This window comes from Sceloporus occidentalis, unplaced genomic scaffold, assembly GCF_023333645.1.
Source record: "Sceloporus occidentalis isolate IW3139 unplaced genomic scaffold, rSceOcc1.0.p SCAF_25, whole genome shotgun sequence".
NCBI lineage: Eukaryota > Metazoa > Chordata > Lepidosauria > Squamata > Phrynosomatidae > Sceloporus > Sceloporus occidentalis.
The window spans coordinates 10,190,699-10,210,940 of NW_028317005.1; the positions used below are offsets into that span (position 1 = coordinate 10,190,699).

Consider the following 20,242-nt stretch of genomic DNA (forward strand, 5'->3'; position numbering starts at 1 on the left):
ACCTCGTCACTCATCTGCTCCTGACACAGCACCATCATTGGCATCCTCTCCTAAACGGTTGGCCCGGGAATGGTCGGTGGTTCCTACTCGTCGCTCGCCTCTTCATACTTAATCGTCAGCCTCAGAGATGTCATCCTCTCCACCGCAACACCTTCCTTTTTTTTTTTTTTTTTTTTTTTTTTTTTTTTTTGTTGTTGTTATTTTCCTGACCTACCGTCTACTATGAGGTCCAGTGGATTTCCTGTTCGGCTTTTGGAAGGCCTGCTTCCGTTTCTCCGGTTCTGTGGAGACTTCTTCGCTCTGTGTATGGATGAAGCGTCGGTGACTAGCTTCCTGATGGTTCCAGTCCTCGTGTACCGAGCTTCGTCGTGCTTCTTCGTTTCTGCAGGGACTAAACCGCTTTGTGCCTGTGAGATCGATGTCCGAATGAACCGCTGATGAACTTACCTCCTGATTGTTCCGGTCTCATTGCCTACGGTTGGACGTCTGAATGAGACCTCTCATTGTTTTTTCTTATTGTTGATTTTTCTGTTTGAAAGGGGGGTTTTTTTTTTTTTTTTTTTGTTGTGTGTGCGATGAGGGTTCTGCTGCTCAATACATGATTCCTTACACTCTCACTACACTTGATGCTATGTCTGGTTTCAGCCTCTTTTATGTAGCTGGATTTTCCTTTTCCTTACATTTCCATCTCAGGGCTTTATGTGCCCGCTCTATCCACTACACTACATACATATTTTGGTTCCTACCGCAGTCGTTTTTGTTTTTTCGCCGTGTTTTTCTTTTTTTTTTGTTTTACACATGCTGGAGGTCTCCCTCCCGCTCTCTGATTTTGGCTACTCCACCATACGGCGCCTATTTTCCTTGTGTTTCTCCTTGTTGGAGAACGCAAGGTCTTGTTACTGCCTCCCCCTCGCGCGGTCAAATTTTTCAGAGACCGCTTGTTGGGAGTTTCACTTTAGGTTTGGGGGTTTTCCTCCGTGTTATTCCTTTATTAGCTCCTTCCTGTCAGTAATATTTTATTATTATGTAATCTGCCTTTCTTATTACTCCGATTGTCCACGACGACCTTGCTCTTTTCATTGTTTATTTTGTTTAAAGTGCTCTGATTCAATATCCTTCCTGCTCACGAGACTGTGTTTACTTTTTAAGAGCTATTGTTTGTACAGGGACCGGGTGCGATTCTCAATGTCATATGTATGTGTATGGTCTTCCCCGGGATCATCGGTCACTCTTTTTCACCCCACTCTACATAGTACAACATTTTTTATTATTTCTTTATTTATCTATCTTTTTTTGATGAGCCAGTTTATCATTGTTCTCTGCTATCTTCAATATGGCCTCTATTAATTTAATGTCTATTAATGTGAATGGATTAAATACACCACATAAGCGCAGGATGCTTTATGCGGATGCTAAGAAAGCTCATGCGCACATAGTTTGTGTTCAGGAAACTCACTTTAAACACTCCAAACAGCCTAAGTGTTTCTTAAAAGATTATCCTTGGCAATTTCACTCTATGGCTACCACCTGCAAGGCTGGTGTTTCCATTTTTATTTCTAAACATTTGTCGTTTCAATCACTTCGCTTGGTGACCGACCCCCGGGGCAGATTTTTGATCCTTCACTGTATTTTGAATTCCACGGAATACACGTTAGTTTCTTTTTATGCACCCAACACATCCCAATTACACTTTACTAGGGTCCTGCTTTCTAAAATAGATTCCCTCAAGAAAGGCCACCTCATCCTTGCCGGGGATCTCAATGCGCTACTTGATCCTTTGTTAGATACTTCGACCTCCTTGAGGGGCGCATACGGTACACGGGTGAAATCATTGGCTGCCTCCCTTGCTCATTCTTTCCATTCCTTCCAATTATATGATGTGTGGCGCCTCCGTCATCCTCTGGACAGGGATTACTCTTTTTTTTCCGCGTTACACAAGTCGTACACCAGAATTGATTTTATTTTGGTTGATAAGCTTGCTTTGCAGATGGTGCGGGACTGCTCTATTGGTGTTATTACGTGGACTGACCATGCGCCGGTTTTTCTGTCTCTCTCAGTTGCTCACTCCTTTATTGGTCGAGGTTCCTGGAGGCTTAATAATTCCTTGCTTTCCGATGACTCCGTCAAATCCCAGGTTCAATCCCACTTGGAATTATATTTTCGCGAAAATACACATCCACAAACATCTATAGAGACATTGTGGAATGCCCATAAGGCGGTGGTCAGAGGTAAATTTATCAGTATTGCCTCTTATTTAAAGAAACAGAGAGCTATCCATTCTGATTTGGATTCCCTGCTTTTACGTTTATATGACTTGGAAGCCCTGAATAAACAAAATCCGTCAGATCGGTTCATTGCTGAAATTGCCCGTATCAAACTCAAAATAACTGAGATTCAAGCCGAACGCACGGCCCGGGTGAGACTTCGTCTCCGCCAACGATTCTATTCCAAGGGCAACAAGGCCGACACTATGTTAGCGAATAAACTCCGCCACGCCACGGCCCTGTCGCGTCCTCAATTTGTTCTTTCCTCACAGGGAGTTCCGTTGCGGAATCCCTCTCACATTGCCGATAGATTTGCATCTTACTATTCCTCGCTTTATAATCTCCGCACTGATTCCTCAACTTCTCAACCCACGATCAATACTTACCTTGACTCTGTAGCGCTACCTACTCTCACTGAGGAGATGGTCACGCAGTTAGAAACCCCTTTGGAGTTAGATGAAATTCAGACCACGGTTGCTCAATTAAAAAAGAACTCTGCTCCCGGCCCTGACGGTTTGACTAGTTTCTATTACAAGGCTTTTTTCCCGGTGCTGGGCCCTCACCTCCTTTCTTTATTTCGTTCCTTCATGTCCACTGGTCACATGCCGCCTGAAAATTTATATGCCCATGTTGTTACAATCCCTAAGCCTGGTAAATCTACTGACAAATGTGAACATTATCGGCCCATATCCCTTCTAAACAATGATGTCAAATTATATGCAAAAATTATAGCCAACAGACTTTCTCTGCTTCTTCCTTCTCTCTTACATTCTGACCAAGTAGGATTCGTGAAAAACAGACAGGCTAATGATAATACGCGCAAATTTCTCAACGTTTTGTGGGAAGCCTCCAAACACAACACTCAGTCTGTTTTGATTTCTTTTGACGCTGAAAAGGCATTTGATCGCCTCCATTGGTCCTTTTTGACGTCCGTTCTCTCTAAGTTTGCTTTTCCTCCCTCCCTGATTAGGTCAATAATGGCGCTGTACTCTTGCCCCTCTGCTTCTGTTTTCTTTTCCGGATTTATTTCCTCCCCATTCCACATCTCGAATGGGACGCGACAGGGCTGTCCACTTTCTCCCCTACTGTACATATTGGCCCTGGAACCCCTAGCGCAGCGGATTCGCTCGGACCCGTTGATCAGGGGTTTCCCTACTTCAAGTGGTACAGATCTTACGCTAGGTCTCTTTGCGGACGATGTTTTGGCTTCCATCACTCACCCTTTAATTTCTTTGCCTGCGTTGATTTCTCAATTCCAGCAATATGCTCAGGTTTCCTATCATAAAATTAATGTCCACAAAACGCAAGCTTTATCTCTGAATCTACCGAGTTCGACATTACACCTGCTTCATGACTCCTATGCCTTTGATTGGAGGAGAGATTATCTCCTGTATTTAGGGATTAAACTTCCTCGCCTATTGTCTAAACTGAATGAATTTAATATTTGTTCAATCTGGAAGCAGGCTCTCCAGGACCTCGATAGGTGGCGTTCCTTTGATATATCCTGGTTAGGGCGTATATCTTCTGTTAAAATGATGCTTTTGCCGCGGCTTTTATACGTCTTTAGGGCAGTCCCGACCTCTGTCCCTCGTAAATTTTTACTTCACATACAGGTGGTTCTGAATTCTTTTATTAATCTTAAAGGTCACTCCCGCATCTCCAGGCAGGCGTTTTATTCTCCCAGGTTCAGGGGGGGTCTGGGGGCACCAGATATTCTATCCTACTACCATGCCACTATTCTGGCGCAATCGACTCTATTTCACTATCGAGGTAATCTGCCTCAATGGGTCGCCCTTGAAAACGCCTATGTCCATCCTTATTCGGTTGCCCAACTTTTATGGTTACCTCCTATTTTTCGCCCGTCCCTTCCATCACTCTCTCCCACTACGTTATGTACGCTTCACATTTGGTCTCACCTGGCCAAACGTAATTCGGCTTTATTGCATATCACTAAAGCTACTCCGCTCTCCTCTCTTGAGCTATTAATCCCACACTTGAATCTCGCCCATTGGTATGCTACCCGTTCCTTCACAGTGGGAGACCTCTTTGATAAAGGTTCTTTCCGGACCTTTTTGGATCTTAGTTCAACTTTCGGGCTTCCCTCCTCCGAGTTTTACAAGTTTCTGCAGATCAGACATCTATTGCAATCTCGAACGTCCTCGCTGACCATTGACGTTTTCTCATCTGACCCAATCGTTCACTTGTGTTCACGGTCCTCTCCCCCTCGAGGTGTGATTTCTATTTGTTACAGTTCGCTCCTAACCCATCTATGGGACAATAAATTACCGCACATGCTAACATGGGAGCGTGAGTTGGGTGTCACCTTCCCTCTTGAGATGTGGCTTGACTCGGAGGAGGCGATGCGTGGTGTATCACACTGTAGTAACCATATTGAGTTACAAAAAAAGGTAGTCTGTAGGTGGTACCTCACCCCGGCTCGACTATCACATATGTTTCCGTCCTGCTCGCCTTTCTGTTGGCGTGGTTGCCCGGATAGGGGCACCATGCTTCATGTATGGTGGCTGTGTCCCCCTGTTTCTCAACTTTGGAGGCGGTTGATACATCTTTTGGAATCCACTCTACAAATACACCTCCCCTTTACACCACAATTAGTGTTATTCCACATGTTCCCTGATGCTATTTCTGTTTGTGTTAGGAAATTGGTGATTCATTTCTTTTTAAGTTTAAAATTGATGATAGCCCGTAATTGGAAGTCGGCCACACTGCCGAAACTCGTTGATATACTCCATCATCTAGAACACACTTACCTTCTGGAAAAATTGTCCTTCCAAAATGATCAACGAATGCCTTTGTTTGATAAGGTTTGGGCTCCTTGGACGCAGGTCCAGCTTTCCCCACTGTGGCAGGGATGATTGCTGCGGTGTTTATGTGTGATCGTGCCCGGTCCTCCCTATCTTCTGTACCAGTATACCATATGGTTCTTCCAATGACTTGCATTATTTTAGTCGTGGCATGATAACATTCTAATAGAGCACTACTTTGATTTTGTTTTTGTTTTCCTTTTTCTTTCTCTTTTGTATTTATCTTCTTTTTGTTCTGCTGTCTGTTCTCCCGGTTGGGCTCCCGTAGCCGCAAGGCTTCTTCGTCGAGTCTTGTGCCATTGTTGCGACTATTCTTCTGTTGCTCTTGTACATTTATGCATACTTACCACCTGTGTTTCTTTATTGAGACTATTGCCACTGTAATGCATTGTTTGAGTTACTGTGTTATTACTGTTGCTATTGATTTTTCATGTGTCTGGTGTACTGCAACTTTGTCTCGGCGAACTTAACTCTTAAAATTGAAAAATCGAATAAAAAACTTTAACTTTAAAGAAAATATAAAACCCGGTTTACCTAACTTTGTGATTGCCATTGTTAATCTTACGAGATCAAAAAATTATCATTAAGTGAGTCTTCTTAAAATGACATGAGAAAGTTTAGAATTCTCAAGACGGTAATTTATCACTGCCCTGCAGCTGGGTATGAAGGTCATGTAGATGAACAGATTTATGGGTTACTAATATATGATTTGAAATTCAGTCAGGTTCCTGAATATATTTATATGCACATATCTTTTGAATCACGAACACTGCCATTTCACTTTGCCGTAGGAAGGTAACACAAGTATTTTCAATTAGGGACATCAAAGTTTTCAATTACAGGCAATATTAAGTATTTACATGCATTTTACAGGGGAAATTGCCTTCTGACGTAACACGTTATTACAAACCTCCTCAAAATCCCTTTTCAATATGTGATGCCCATTAATAACCACAATATTAAAATATCAAGTAGACTACAAATTCTATAAATCAAGGCTGTGAGTTACAGTAACCAGAAATTTTCTTTTTTATGAAATATTACTTTTTATTGCTATGTTATCATTTTATTCCTGTTTATTTCAGTGGCCTTCCAGAAAATGTTTGAATATCAAAATGCTATAACAATTTTTTATGTCTGCTTTTTATTTATTTTTTTCCCCTATCTCTATACTAAATTGTCTATGTAATTGCACAGTGGTGTTTGCCAGAAACATTGGCCATGATGCATAAAATAAAAAATATACATGCACTATTTAACTCCATCTAATGGGTGAGAGAGGGATGGACTGAAAGAAAAAGAAGCATATGTATGTGTGTGTGTATATATATATATATATACATACATACATACATACATGTACACATATATACTGAAAGGGGGAGAAAGTTTTTATCCCATGAAAATTTATCTTTTGGTTAAATGTAAGATGAGTAAAAAACTTCAATTAAAGTCTTTTTTTCTTTTAGCTTTTAAAATTATTTGGTAAATTTAATAATTTGCAAATTAACATAATTTATATTCTGATATTATAAAGCAACCAATGGCCTGTTTTAAGGTGTTTATACAGCCCTATACTAAAAACCTAAATTAAGTACTTAATTAACCTAATACCGTCTTAATATCCAGGCAGTGCTTGCATGACATATACTTGTCTATACATAAAATTTTTAAGAACTTCCAGTCTTCCCTCTAAAGGCACAGAGTGGTGCTAATTTTAAACTTATCTCTATATTAATGTTGGTAAATTAATCCCTAGTCAAGCAATTCATAGGCGTACAAACAATGTTCAAAAAATGTATATTCCAAAATGTCTGCCTTGATGATGGAGGGAGGCAAACACATAGCATGCTGGACCCAGCACTGTGATTCCTTCTGAACATTGATCCAGGAAACAACATCATACCCTAGTGGTGAGAAGAAAGGACAACATCTGCAGAGATGGGTGCTGCCCTGAGGCCAGGTCTACCGCAGCACCCAACATAAATATATGCATCCAGACTAAGGAAAACAATGTTCACTCTCTTAGCGGAGACAAATGCATTAGACAGGCATGCTAAGCGTGCCAGGGGAACTCTTTTTATTTAATGTGAGTCAACATTCCTGTTGATCGTCCATCCCAAGGGATGTGCTCAATACTGGAAAGGAGCTTCTTACACTATTCTGTTATAGTTGCCTCCCACGTGATTTGTGTACTGAGTTCTGAGGCTGAAACATCTCTACCACCAGCACAAATTTCACTACTTGTAGTGATCACTGACTCTCTATATGAGGCACAGTCCATGTTTGAGGTCAAATCATTCCTTTACTTCTTTCCTTATTGATGTTCCTCTTCTTCAGGTGATTAGAATGTTTGGTGGGTGTAGGTTCGATAGCCATAAAGTCACAGTGATGTGGACGTAAACAAGAGGAAATCTGCTTATAAAGTAAACTATATAAATAAAATTCATTGGTGGTTATCCAAAAAGAGTTATCCTGGTTTAATGTTTGAAAAAGTGGTCTTCCACCAAGAGCAACCTGAAGACTAGTATGTAATTACAGTGTTCTGCATTTATGTGAGAAGATTTCTTTAAATTACTTGCCCTTTGTTGAAGAAGAATACTGTATTACATCTCACTGACTGTTCATAGAGAAAATACTATGTGATTCCCCCAATACTAACCAATAGTTACTTCATTGCTCCCATTTGCATTCATTTGAATTTTCTTTCTTCTTATATAGTGGCTTATACACATAATGGAAGGATCACTTCACCTCTATAGTTTTGAACATTTGTAATTATGAAAACTGTCATAATCAATTTAGTAAATCTGTTTTTAGTACATTATATTTTAGCAAACACGCAGACAAACAAAACACATTTTGCTTGCAGTACAGTTTTAGCTGTAATATTAAGCAGGTCACTTCCTTCATTGTGCAATAGATGCAAATTGCAAACTAAAGATAACAGAGTAGCAATTCCAATGCCAATCATTCATATGGGCATATACATAAAGCGTATGTTTAAGAAAACATAAGCTAAATAAGAAAGTAACTATCATTTTCACACATGGCCCGGTATCACATTGCTCTTAAATATGCATATGGGAGGATTGCAATCAGAGAGATTATAGAGATTTCTTATTACTCATTATGAAATTGCATGTTGCCAACTTTCAATTAAACCCCAGAAATAGAGTCTATTTGTTTTACGGGAAATAAATGCAATCATTATAAGATGATGTAAATGTACTTGATTATCCTTCGAAGCCTGATATCGTGTAACTCTGGGATATATCTGTGCATATATTTTTGTTTGGCACTTGGATATTTCTGGAACAAGTATCTGTATCCATGTTTCATTGATGCTTTAACCCTTTTAATGCTAGAGAGCTGGATGTTATGGCACTCAGGGCAGGCTCCAAGGGATTTATTCAACAAAGCAGAAGTGTGGCAGATTCAACTCATCAACCTGTGTATTATGAAGGACTAAACCTGAATGTGTATTGGATGTGTTATGGATAGTGCACAATGAGTATTGCCAGTCATTTGTCCACCAGGCCACTCCACTAATGGAACACTTGGCTCATGTGGCCACTAAGGCAGTGTTGCCAGTGCTCCCGTGAGCATAGGAAACATATAGGGATAGCTTTTAAACTGTTTTAATGGGGGTCTGATGATGTAGTTCAGTGTGTCACTGGATATCCACCTACCCTAATGAAGTTAAACAACAAGATTCATTCTATAAACTATGTGTGTACATGTGTCCTATACTGGACATCATTTAACACACTGATTTGTGATATGTTGTTACTCTGGTACTTTGGCTTGTATGATGTGAATACCGTGTAACACTCATAGTTGAAAAGTCATATGCAGAACTCGCTGTTACAGTAGATTGTTATAAAATTAAAAAAAATTATACTGGAGTTTTTACCACCTGGGAATGTACGCAGTAAATTATGAGCGAAAATAGTAAAAATAGACAGTATTCGAACTGATCTTGGTTTTCATCAATGTTATTTATACCTGTAATTTTCTTTTAATAGACGGAAAGAATAAAGCAATACGTTATTTAGCTCAGAGAAAATCCATATAAAATTACTGGTGTCACAAGGGGATCTACCACTTAGCTGACTGTATGAGCATCAGTAATTCTTCCTATTGTATTACACTGCAAATCTATTTTATTGTAATATTTATATCCTGCTTCCTAGCCCCTTGTCTTACTGATGTTAAATCGAGTGACATCTAGAAATTATGTTAATGGAAAATAACCTAAAAAAGAGTAACTATTACTGGAATTGGGATTTGGGGGAGGAACAAAAGCTGAAGTCAAGCCAAAATGGTCTTAAGTGTAATTTTTTAATTCAGGCAGAGGTCCTCGTGGAAGGTGAGTCTTTCTGCACTTTAGAACTTAGATGGCTTAACCATGTGTATACATACATACATACATACATAAAATACAATACAATCCTCCAAGCGACTAATAAAAATGCCAAACAAATGCAAACAAAAATACTTCAATACAACACCATCCAACTGAGATAAAAAAAATATTTCTTTCAACACTGATTGGTTCAATGTTACTGGAGTGACAGAACATTGAGTTTGTCCTGCAGGGTCTCTTCATCTTCGCCTGAATCACTTTCGCCACCACAGCTTTGCAGGGATTCCATGGAAATCATGTGCGAGCTGAAATAAAAATAATAGTCATCACAGCATACATATGAAAGAACCTAATTATATATCTATGAGATTATGAGACGCAGCTGTTGTTACTAAATGTGACATCAACAATAAAGCAGATGCACTTACACGAAGCAAGGGCTCTAAAGGGTACAATTTATTGTGTGTCTGTCCCCAAAAATCAACAGGTTCTGATTATGACATGCAATTGCTGGTGACAATGAAAACAAGCACACATGCAGCTGCAGAAATGTTCAGTAACGGTTTCCACCATAACAAAACCCGCAAAAATGTATAAAAGTCATGGGCATTTCTTTAGTTGGGTGCTACGTTTATCACATGTTTCTGAATGGCCAAAACATACCTATATGAAGGGCTAACATCTCTTAACATATGTCAGATTTGTAAAATATTGGTTAAATCCATTTCAAACTCTTGAAAATACTTTGTTTCCTAAGGACACTCACCTAGGTCAACACATTTTTTTTTATTTGCTTTTCTCAAAATCTGCTAAATACAAAGCTGATTATGAAAATATGGTCAGATGCATGTTGGGATATACAGTATCTTTGCATAAGATGATGCTTTAAAAGGATTTCCTCAGTAAAAAAATGGAATTACATTTCCTGACATCATGCGAAATATAAATGTCAGGTTTAAAGCTCAATTCTGCACATTAAATGCACGTATCATTCACAAGTGGCGTATTCCACGCTTTTCTAGGAGCTCAGAATGTTCTACAGCCAAAAGTCTTACAGTAATATGTATTTAAACAACAGAAATATGTTTACATCAAATTGTGTATGTAAAATATTTCACACTTTTAGAAATGGCTCTTGGTAATATCATGTCCCTAGTCAGATCTCTAACCACACACTCTAAAGCAATGTTGGTTCTTTGCATTACTTCCTTTGTCTCATGCTTAACTTATCTTTGACTGCTGTCCACACTCCATGCCAATCCCTCCTGACTCTACGGTACAACCAGATGTGATATAGATATGAAGTAGACTGTGTGAGACAGCAGGTATAATATATATGTGTATATGCATATGATGTGTATGTATGTAAATTATGTTAACATATGGGACCCAAGTACAAATGTTTTGTCTTCTACTCATTTATGTTTTCTGTGTTGAACAACATAAACCCATACCTATTTGGGCTTTTCACAAACCATGACATGAAATTAAAACAACAGATTTTACAAAAACATATTGAGAACAACAAATTATGAACCTGTAATGGTTACCAAATTAAAGGAGAATTGCATACCTATTTGGAGGCAGATGTGCCTTTAAAGGAGACTGAGCATCAAACGTTGATAACTTGCCACGTCTGGTGCTTTGAATGGGTCCATCGGAGGTCACTGGGTAGTTGGCATCTGTATTACCTAAAACAGGCTGGCCGTTGATTATTTTGTAGACAGGGGTATAACTGACTGGCTTAGAGATCTAGAATATTACTTTTGTGATGCTGCCCCCAATTATGAGTTTTCAATGTCCATTTTGTAAAAGGTCACAATTTTACATTCAACGGCATGTTTCTACCAGGCCACAAATTAAATATACGATCCATAAAACAATTAAGCCTAGTGATAACTGGATCAGCAGAGTTAACAAAGCATATATTTCCACTACATCTGATTGTAATAATCTGACACTAAAACTGTTTAAAAGGCAGCGTGAAATGGCTTTAACATTGTGTAAGCTAGTGCAAAAGGTCACGCTTGCAATAGAAGGTTTAAATGAACACTGGTGGAACGTACATACAGATTTCACTTTGAAAAAAGGAAAGTTTACAGTAAGGCTAATTATGCAGAGTCAAATCCAGCTTTCAGATGGCAATAAATGATTGATTGAGAGGCAAAACATGCTGCCCCCCATTCCATCAGGAACATTACCAGGTTGGTGAGTTTCACTCGCAGGAATGGCCAAGTTGGTATATTCTAATCCAGCTGTATACCTCCCAAGTTTCAAGAGTTTAGGATATTTGCTCTGTATGAGTACAGCCATCTACCCCACCATGCATGGAGCCAAATGCTTTTTACTGCATGCAATTAGACATATGCATTCTATAGGTAAATGCAGGCCCGGACTGGGACAAAAAATAGGCCCGGGCATTTCAGACTGAGCAGCCCATTTTTATGAAAAAACATATATGTACATACATATACATAATACTTGGTCATTCAACATGGGAAGCCTGAAGCCACAATTTACTGCGACTAATCCTTGAAATAAATATTATAGAGTAAATAACACAATACCTTATCTTTTCCACTATTTCAGGGTGATTTCAGGGCCTTGCATGTTTTGTCCCCTGAAGTCACTACAAATTCAGGAGGGCATTTTTAAAATGAAATAGTTCCCACTGTAAATTAAGGAAACAGATAACCAAACACACACACCAGGACAGGCTTTTCCCACACCGACGCCCAGACACACACACCAGGACAGGCTCTGCCACACCGACACCCAAACACACACCAGAACAGGCTCTGCCACACCGACATCCAAACACACACACCAGGACAGGCTCTGCCACACCGACATCCAAACACACACACCAGGACAGTTAAAGAAAGAAGAAATGTTTCAGCACTCAACTCCCAGGAAGCTGGGAGCTAGCAGGAAAAAGGGCAAAACAAAAACAGAAAGCATAACAAAAATAGCAACGTTTTGGCCAAACAGGGCGGTTTGAGCTTGAAAAAGACCCTGTTTGGCCGGAATGTTGCTTTTTTGTTTTGCTTTCTTTGAGTAAAGTAACCTAAGGATTGGAAGCTGATTGGAGTGCTGGGGTTCTTTTCTGTGTTCGTACACACACCAGGACAGGCTCTGCCACACCAACACCCAAACACACACTAGGACAGGCTCTGCCACACTGACACCCGAACACACACATCAGGACAGGCTCTGCCACACTGACACCCAGACACACACATCAGGACAGGCTCTGCCACACTGACACCCAGACACACACACCAGGACAGGCTCTGGACAGGCACACCGACACCCAAACACACACACACCAGGACAGGCTCTGTCACACCGACACCCAAACACACACACAACAGGACAGGCTCTGTCACACCAATACCCATACACAAACACACACCAGGACAGGCTCTGCCACACCGACACCCACACACCCACCAGGACAGGCTCTGCCACACCGACACACACACATACACACACACCAGGACAGGCTCTGCCACACCGACACCCAAACACACACACAACAGGACAGGCTCTGCCACACTGACACCCAATCACAAACACCAGGACAGGCTTTGCCACACTGACACCCGCATCCGGAGGGTTTCCACAGACGGTTTCACTCAGCCTGCCTGTGGCATCTTTGCCCCCATAACAGCCTGCCTATGGCAACTTTGCCACCAAAACAGCCTGCCTGTGGCAACTTTGCCACCAAAACAGCCTGCCTGTTGCAACTTTGCCACCAAAACAGCCTGCCTGTGGCAACTTTGCCACCAAAACAGCCTGCCTGTGGCAACTTTGCCACCAAAACAGCCTGCCTGTGGCAACTTTGTCACCAAAACAGCCTGCCTGTGGCAACTTTGTCACCAAAACAGCCTGCCTGTGGGAACTTTGCCACCAAAACAGCCTGCCTGTGGCAACTTTGCCACCATAACAGCCTGTCTGTGGCATCTTTGCCCCCCCTTACAACATCCATGCTATCACACACACATATTCATTCACTTGATTCACATTTATTCACTAATTCACAGATAATCATTCCCTCATTCAGATACTCATTAATTCCCTCATTCAGATACTCATTAATTCCCTCATTCAGATACTGATTTACATATACTCATTCACAAACATTCATTCACTCACTCCTTCACAGATACTCATTAATTCACTCTTTCATTCAATCTCACATACACCATACAGCCTCCCTCACCCCCTTACCTGAACCGATGATGCACGCGCCGCTCGCAGACTTCCGCAGATCTGCACAGGGGAAGCAGACGCACAGCAGGGTTCTGTTGGATTCCTGCGTCCCCCTGGCCGTGGAAGGGACGCTGCTCGCGCGCCTCTGCCGGTAAGTAGCGGGCCCAGTCATAGTTGCTGCAGGCTTAAGGGGCAGGTGCCCCTTTTGCCCTGCGTTAAGGACGACCTATTTTAAGGTAGGGGCCTGGAGCTGCAGCTCCATTAGCCCCTAAGTCAATTCGGCCCTGGCTGGCCCGGCCGCGGCCCTGCTCCAGCCCGGCCCACCGGGCAAATTGCCGGTGTGCCCGATGGCCAGTCCAGGCCTGGGTAAATGCATAAACCATAAAATAGTATGACCTCTTCTTGCACATTGTCAGAGTTCGCACCTTTCCCCCCGCTCCTACTAGCCTTCTGCCCACACCTCTACCTGATCACTTCTTAGTCAGCCTTTTTTTGCTGTGCTACTTTACAGAAAGAATAGTAGATAACTGGAATAAACTTCCAGTAGAAGACAGCAAAGACAGAAAAGAAATTCTAGGAAACTTTGGATGGGCGGAAAGCTACCCTAAATAATTAGTAAGTAAAAGCAATGTGTTGCTTTCTGTCATCACTGTCTATGCATTTATGTTGCTCTGCAGAGTATGATGGCACAATATAAATTAATAATAATAAATTACAATTTAAAATAATCAGAAACTACTAAATTAGATACTGTGTTTAACATTAAGCCACATCTTAGTGATACAAAACAGAGATCCATATGTATGTCTTTTGCGTTCCTGGCATAGAGAGTTAATTACCTGGGAGATATCTTAATGCATCCAATTCTTTTCCCAATACAGTCAACATTTTCTGTTCTTCGGTAAGTTCAGACAGAGGGTCATCATTATCTGTTGAGTCAATGAATTCTATTTCGGAAATTTCACTGGCTGCTCTTGATAACGGCCGTATTGTTGCTGTACTATGTCGTGGGGTACGGCTAGACTCTGAAATCTGCCATGTAGATCTTGCGGAAGAAGGTCTTTTGTAATGGCCCCCTGAAAAGAATGTTTTCACATGAGATCCAAATCATTGTTTTTATAAATGTCCAGTTAGTGAGGTAAAAAATGGATATAGCTGAATCTTAAACCATCCGGCACATCTAGTCTGCCTTCCTTTACCGGCGTAAAGACTCAAACCTTGATCAGTCATTAGTCTCACCCTAGAGTCAAGTTCGGTAATGACCCTCCCTCATTGATACTGTGTGCACAGAAATGACATCACTTCTTGGTGTGCAGTGTCAGGGAGGGAGGCTGATTGCCACACATCGCGGGAATCAATCAAATTGCAGTACCGTGTATGTCTGTGTATATATATATCCTACCGGTATATGCACACACACAGACATATATATGTCTGTGTGTATGTATATACGTGTGCGCATATGTATGCATGTATGTGTGTGTATTTTCATGTGTATAAGTAGATGTGTGTGTGTATGTATGTGTGGGTGGGGAAAGAATAAGCCATAGAAAAGATGAAAACTGTAAAAGTTAGACAAGCAAGATAAAAGAAAAAAAAAAGGAAACAAAGATAGAAAAAAGTGAGGAAAGAAAGAAAGAAAGCAGGTTGTTGAAGAGAAGAAATCCAGATAAAGGGGGCCAAAGCTCCTTTCCCACTTTGCTCTTGAACTGTACTTTACACACATTCCCCATCAATTTTTCAAACAATATTTTACATTACATTTACATATGACGCTATCAAAAGTAAAACAGATACTATTTTCAAACATCCCATAATTTACAAAAAATATAAAAAGTGATTCTGGTGACACAGTTTGAAAACGTTTATACTTACAGAAACCAAAAAGTGATAAGTACTGTACCGTCAAGTACATTTACTGGTTGCTATGGTGATAAGACCAGTCTTCAAAGTCTGCATGAGATAACATATATATATATATATATATATATATATATATATATATATATATATACACACACACATACATATACACACACACACTCCCCAGTGTGTCTCTGCGTGTGATTTAAAGACAGTGGTAAACTTGTGCGGTTACATCTGCTTCTGCTCTCATTGTTCTTTGTGACATTGGTTAGGTCACATTAGCGTCTCTATGGGATGGATGTTAAAAATAGAAAGGATTGAAAGCGATGTGTGGGAAGGACAAATAACTAAGAATCTCTTTAACGATATATATTGGATGGATAAATACATAGAAACAGCTATGTTTTGTTTACTGGCAAAATCTTAGTAGCAGAAAAAGGACACGCTATGTCCTAATCACCAGCTAGTGCAACTTGACCTGCAATAACTATACAAAAGCCTTAGCCAGGTAAATAACTTAATCTTGACTGGGTGTCATGTTAAGTACAGCAAGAATATGCATGAACCAACCAAAAGATATATGAATGTTCTAAATATAAAATGTCCTTGCTGAGCACAACCTGCTATAGAATAAAACACAGTGGTTTCGTGTTCCCAAGAAGGAATTGATTACGAGCAACACCGTTGTATATACAACCACTTAACTCAGCACCAGCCTGATGGTATAAGCAGAATTTAATTTCTTGTCTTCTTAAAATTTGGATGATGTACATGTTGTATGATATTTTGAAGTATGTCATAATGGATCTTGGAGACATGGGATTAAATAATGATTGTACTTTTGCAGTCTTGTTTTCAAAAAACCTTCCAGTCCTTAGAAATAGGAAAATCAGTTCTTAAGAAGGTAAATTCCATCGCTGTCTTAGCCTCTATCACTTCTGATGGTAGGCTGCTCCATCTATCTTCCACACTCTCAGTTAATTTTGCGAGATGCCGACAAAGGCCTGAAATACAACTCAATTGTCCTCACCTGAAACTTGCAAAATTGGGTGTTTAAAATACCCCCCCCATACACACACATTACATGATTAACCCTTAAAGGATGGAGGCTGCAATATTATATCCCTGAAAAAACAGCATTTAAGCTTGATGATGTAGTATTACATCCTCGGTAACTCTCACTGCTTGTGGCTTATTACAGCCTTAACCCGGCAGCAGGAGTGAACAGCAGTCTTTGCCCATTTTTTTTAACAATTAAGGTTTTTGGCTATGTATAGCTTTTATAGGTAAAACTGAAAATTAGTGTTTTTTTGTCCAAATTTTAATATTTTTGTACTAAAAAATTATAAAATGATTGATTTACATGAATGGTTTGTAGACCCCATTTGTCTTGAAAAAAACCCAATATATATTATTAGCAAAAGTGCTAAGAACCCTTTGAGTCCCACTGGAAGAAAACAACCAACTAGCTTTTAAGGAATAAGCAAATAAAAATAGGACCACCTGTTAACCAAGGGAAGGCCAACAATTGCAACTCACAGCCCCTGTACAGATGTACAGGGGCAGGGAGCAATAAAACATCTTGGGGTGTATGCAGCCCAACTAAACTCCCATTCCCTGCTTATTGGAATAGGAGGGGGCAAAAGTTCTGAAAATACTGAAAGCTTTTACCATGCCTCACTTTTACCCTCATACTGTACCCAGTGGGATGTGGTTACGAATAAAGAAAAAACCCTACTGGCATGGGGGTTCAATTAGGCTTAACCTTTTGAGGAGGCATGTGCCCCTTTTCATTCCACTCCTCTTCCCTCCATCATCCTTTACCTACGGGATGGAAGATTACTTATTCATTTATTACAAATAAACTACCATCTGAATCCTACCTCTAAGTAGGGTGAGTAGGGTGCATTCAAAGGGTGCGACATGTCTATGGAACCTAGCCAAAAGGAGAATAAACTGGCAGCATGTGAATGCACGTCCCATATGAAACAGGGATCATTCAAATAAATTAAGAAGGCATTGGTTGCCCAATGAACAACTGAAATTAATTTTGATAAATTACCGTATTTGCTTGATTATAAGACGAGGTCTTATAATCGGGGTCGTCTTGTAATCAGACCTCAAATAGGTCTGACTATGAGACGACTAAGAGCCAGATCCCCCGCAGCTGCAGGGGACCTGGATCCTCCTGTCAGAGATCAGAGTTCCCCGCACCAGTGCGGGGAATTCTCTCTGACAGTCGGGGAAGGTCTGCGCGATGGACGCAGACAACCCCCGCTGCTAGCCACACCTCCTTCCGGCTGCAGAGTAAGTGGTCTACGCGAATCGCATAGACATCTACACGCTTCCCCCGGCTACATGACAGGGGAGTCAGAAGCACCGGTAAGTTTGGAGGAGGGAGGGGGAGGGAGTGTTAAATGGGGGCATAAGGCATTTCTGGAGGCAGAGTGCTCTGTGAAATGCCTTTTAACCCCCTTAATGCCACTCTGCCTCCAGAAAATGCCTTTTTTAACTCTCTATATGCCACTCTGCCTCCTGAAATGCCTTTAACCTCCCTATATACCACTCTGCCCCCATAATATGCCTTTTAACCCCCTTAATGCCAGAGTGACATATAGGGGTATAAAGCATTTTTGGAGGCAGAGTGGCACATAGGGGGTCAAAAGGCATATCATGGGGCACAGTGGCATATAGGGTTAAAAGGCATATCATGGGGTACAGTGGCATTTAGAGGGTTAAAGGCATTTCTAGGGCAGATGTGCATAACTGGGGGGGCAGGTTGGAAAATAGAAGGAAATCAAACCAAAATATTTTTCTCAATCATAGCTTTTATTAAAAAATAATAGTTTACATGAATTAACATTTACTGGTAAAACTTTATTCCTATAGGGTCGTCTTATATTCAGGCTTTTTCTTTTTTTTCCTAAATTAATATTCAGATTTGGGGGGTCGTCTTATAATCGAGCAAATACGGTAATTTAGACGTTATAACTCATGCCAATAATCATCTGTTACTCAATAGTGGATCATTTTAAAGCTAATTTTTCAACTTTGTCCATTTAGTAAAAATTTTCTTGCTGTATTTTGATTTTGTGTTGGATTTGTTTACCACATTCGTCAATTGAGAGAAATAGGCGTCATAGCCAACAATGGCTGCACTTATCACAATAAAATTTAACAACTGGGAAGTGCACAGCATCTAAAATCACAACCATAGACACATTTTTATGTTGAAATTACATTTTTCGTATGTTTAAGCAGTAGGGAATTTTTGTTTTATTCATAAACACAAGTCGACAGGATATTTGGTTTTTATAGTCAGAGATGGCTTTTCTTTAAGAGTGAAGCACATTTTCAAGTAGGTCACAGTTTTCATAATGCTCCATGGTTCTGTAATTCGTGCATTTGGGTTATGAACACACAACGCAACTGTGAAGCATGTCCTCCACTCACACACAGACAATAAATTGCCACTGGACAGTTTTGATATATGCCACCAGTATCGTAGTGACAGCATCTGACACTCCACACACTCATCAATGTGACAAAACATGTCTTATATGTCTATATCACAATACGGAGTAATTCCAAGAGCTCACCTGTTAGTGGTCTCTGCAGTGATCTCTGACTGGATGGTCTGGGGCTAAAACTTTGTTCCATAAAATTACAAAGGTACTGAGCCTGTGCCTTTTCAACAATCTCATGGACAATATTATCATCTGCACAGTCACTTAAGCTACTTTCTGGTCTCCAGTAGCTTTGACCTGGAATAAAGAAAATACATTTAGCCACTGGCTTAACATTTATTAAGAATGTTTTTATTAAACTCAAATCCATCAGATTTGTCCTATGCTGGATCATACCATCTTGTATGATAAAACACACAGGCATTGCTTAAGAAATTAAAAAACAAAAACCTCACAAATTCCAAGCATGAAATACTAAATAAAACTGTAATCACAAATCCATTCTCTTATCTCTCACAAATCAGTCTCTAATCAATATTTAACTGGCTACTTAATTTTATCACGTAGTGAGACTGAAAAAGTTGACCACATTGTTGTGCTCCATTTTGTGTGGTCTTTTGTCTGACATAGCTTGATACACTAATTTCTTTGTAATTTTCCTTTTTCTTTAGAAGTGCTGGTGATCTTTTGTTTGTATAGTACAGCTGCATTTGCATTATTTTATGTTTTCTTTCTGGTATGCTAAAGTACTATTATCTGAGTAATACAGTATTTTCAAGTTATGTGATTTTTCCGTGTGGGCCCAATAAAAGGTACCAATTTCAACCAACTACTCTTGGGCTAATATGGCTATATATGTATTGCTACGCGGGTTTACACAGTTAGCGGAGTTTATACCCAGGTCTGTGCGTTGTGGTTTGAAATGCAGAAGGTTGAGACTTCTTTTATAAATCTTCTTAACCGATTTGGAAAGTCACTATGATGCAGTTTTCTGGCTCTGGTTAATTGTTGTAGATGTCAAGGGCTTGGCTGTAGAGATGGTGGCACCAAATGGTGAGTTAGAGTGGTGGTAGGGTGACCACATGTCCTGTGCAGCCTCAAACCGAGACAATGCATTGTCCCGAATGAGATGTCTGAGTGCAGGTCTCAGCCAATCAGCAGAGACTTCTCAACTCTCCTAACTTCCGGAGAGTCCCTCCTTCACACCAAGCTCAGTGTAAGCTGCAGCCAGCAACAGGT

At 40.4% G+C, this 20,242-nt stretch overlaps 1 protein-coding gene across 1 annotated transcript in view; it reads right to left on the reverse strand.

The window, feature by feature from the left end:
* Positions 1-210: 210 nt before the first annotated feature.
* Positions 211-20,242, reverse strand: part of LOC149300378 (zinc finger B-box domain-containing protein 1-like) — a 64,817-nt gene continuing 44,785 nt past the window's right edge. The window contains exons 15-17 of the mRNA XM_089485323.1: positions 19,136-19,300; positions 14,510-14,746; positions 211-407 (exon numbers count right to left, since the gene is read on the reverse strand). Of these exons, the coding sequence (XP_089341449.1) occupies positions 211-407; positions 14,510-14,746; positions 19,136-19,300 (599 nt within the window). The remainder of the gene's footprint in view (positions 408-14,509; positions 14,747-19,135; positions 19,301-20,242) is intronic.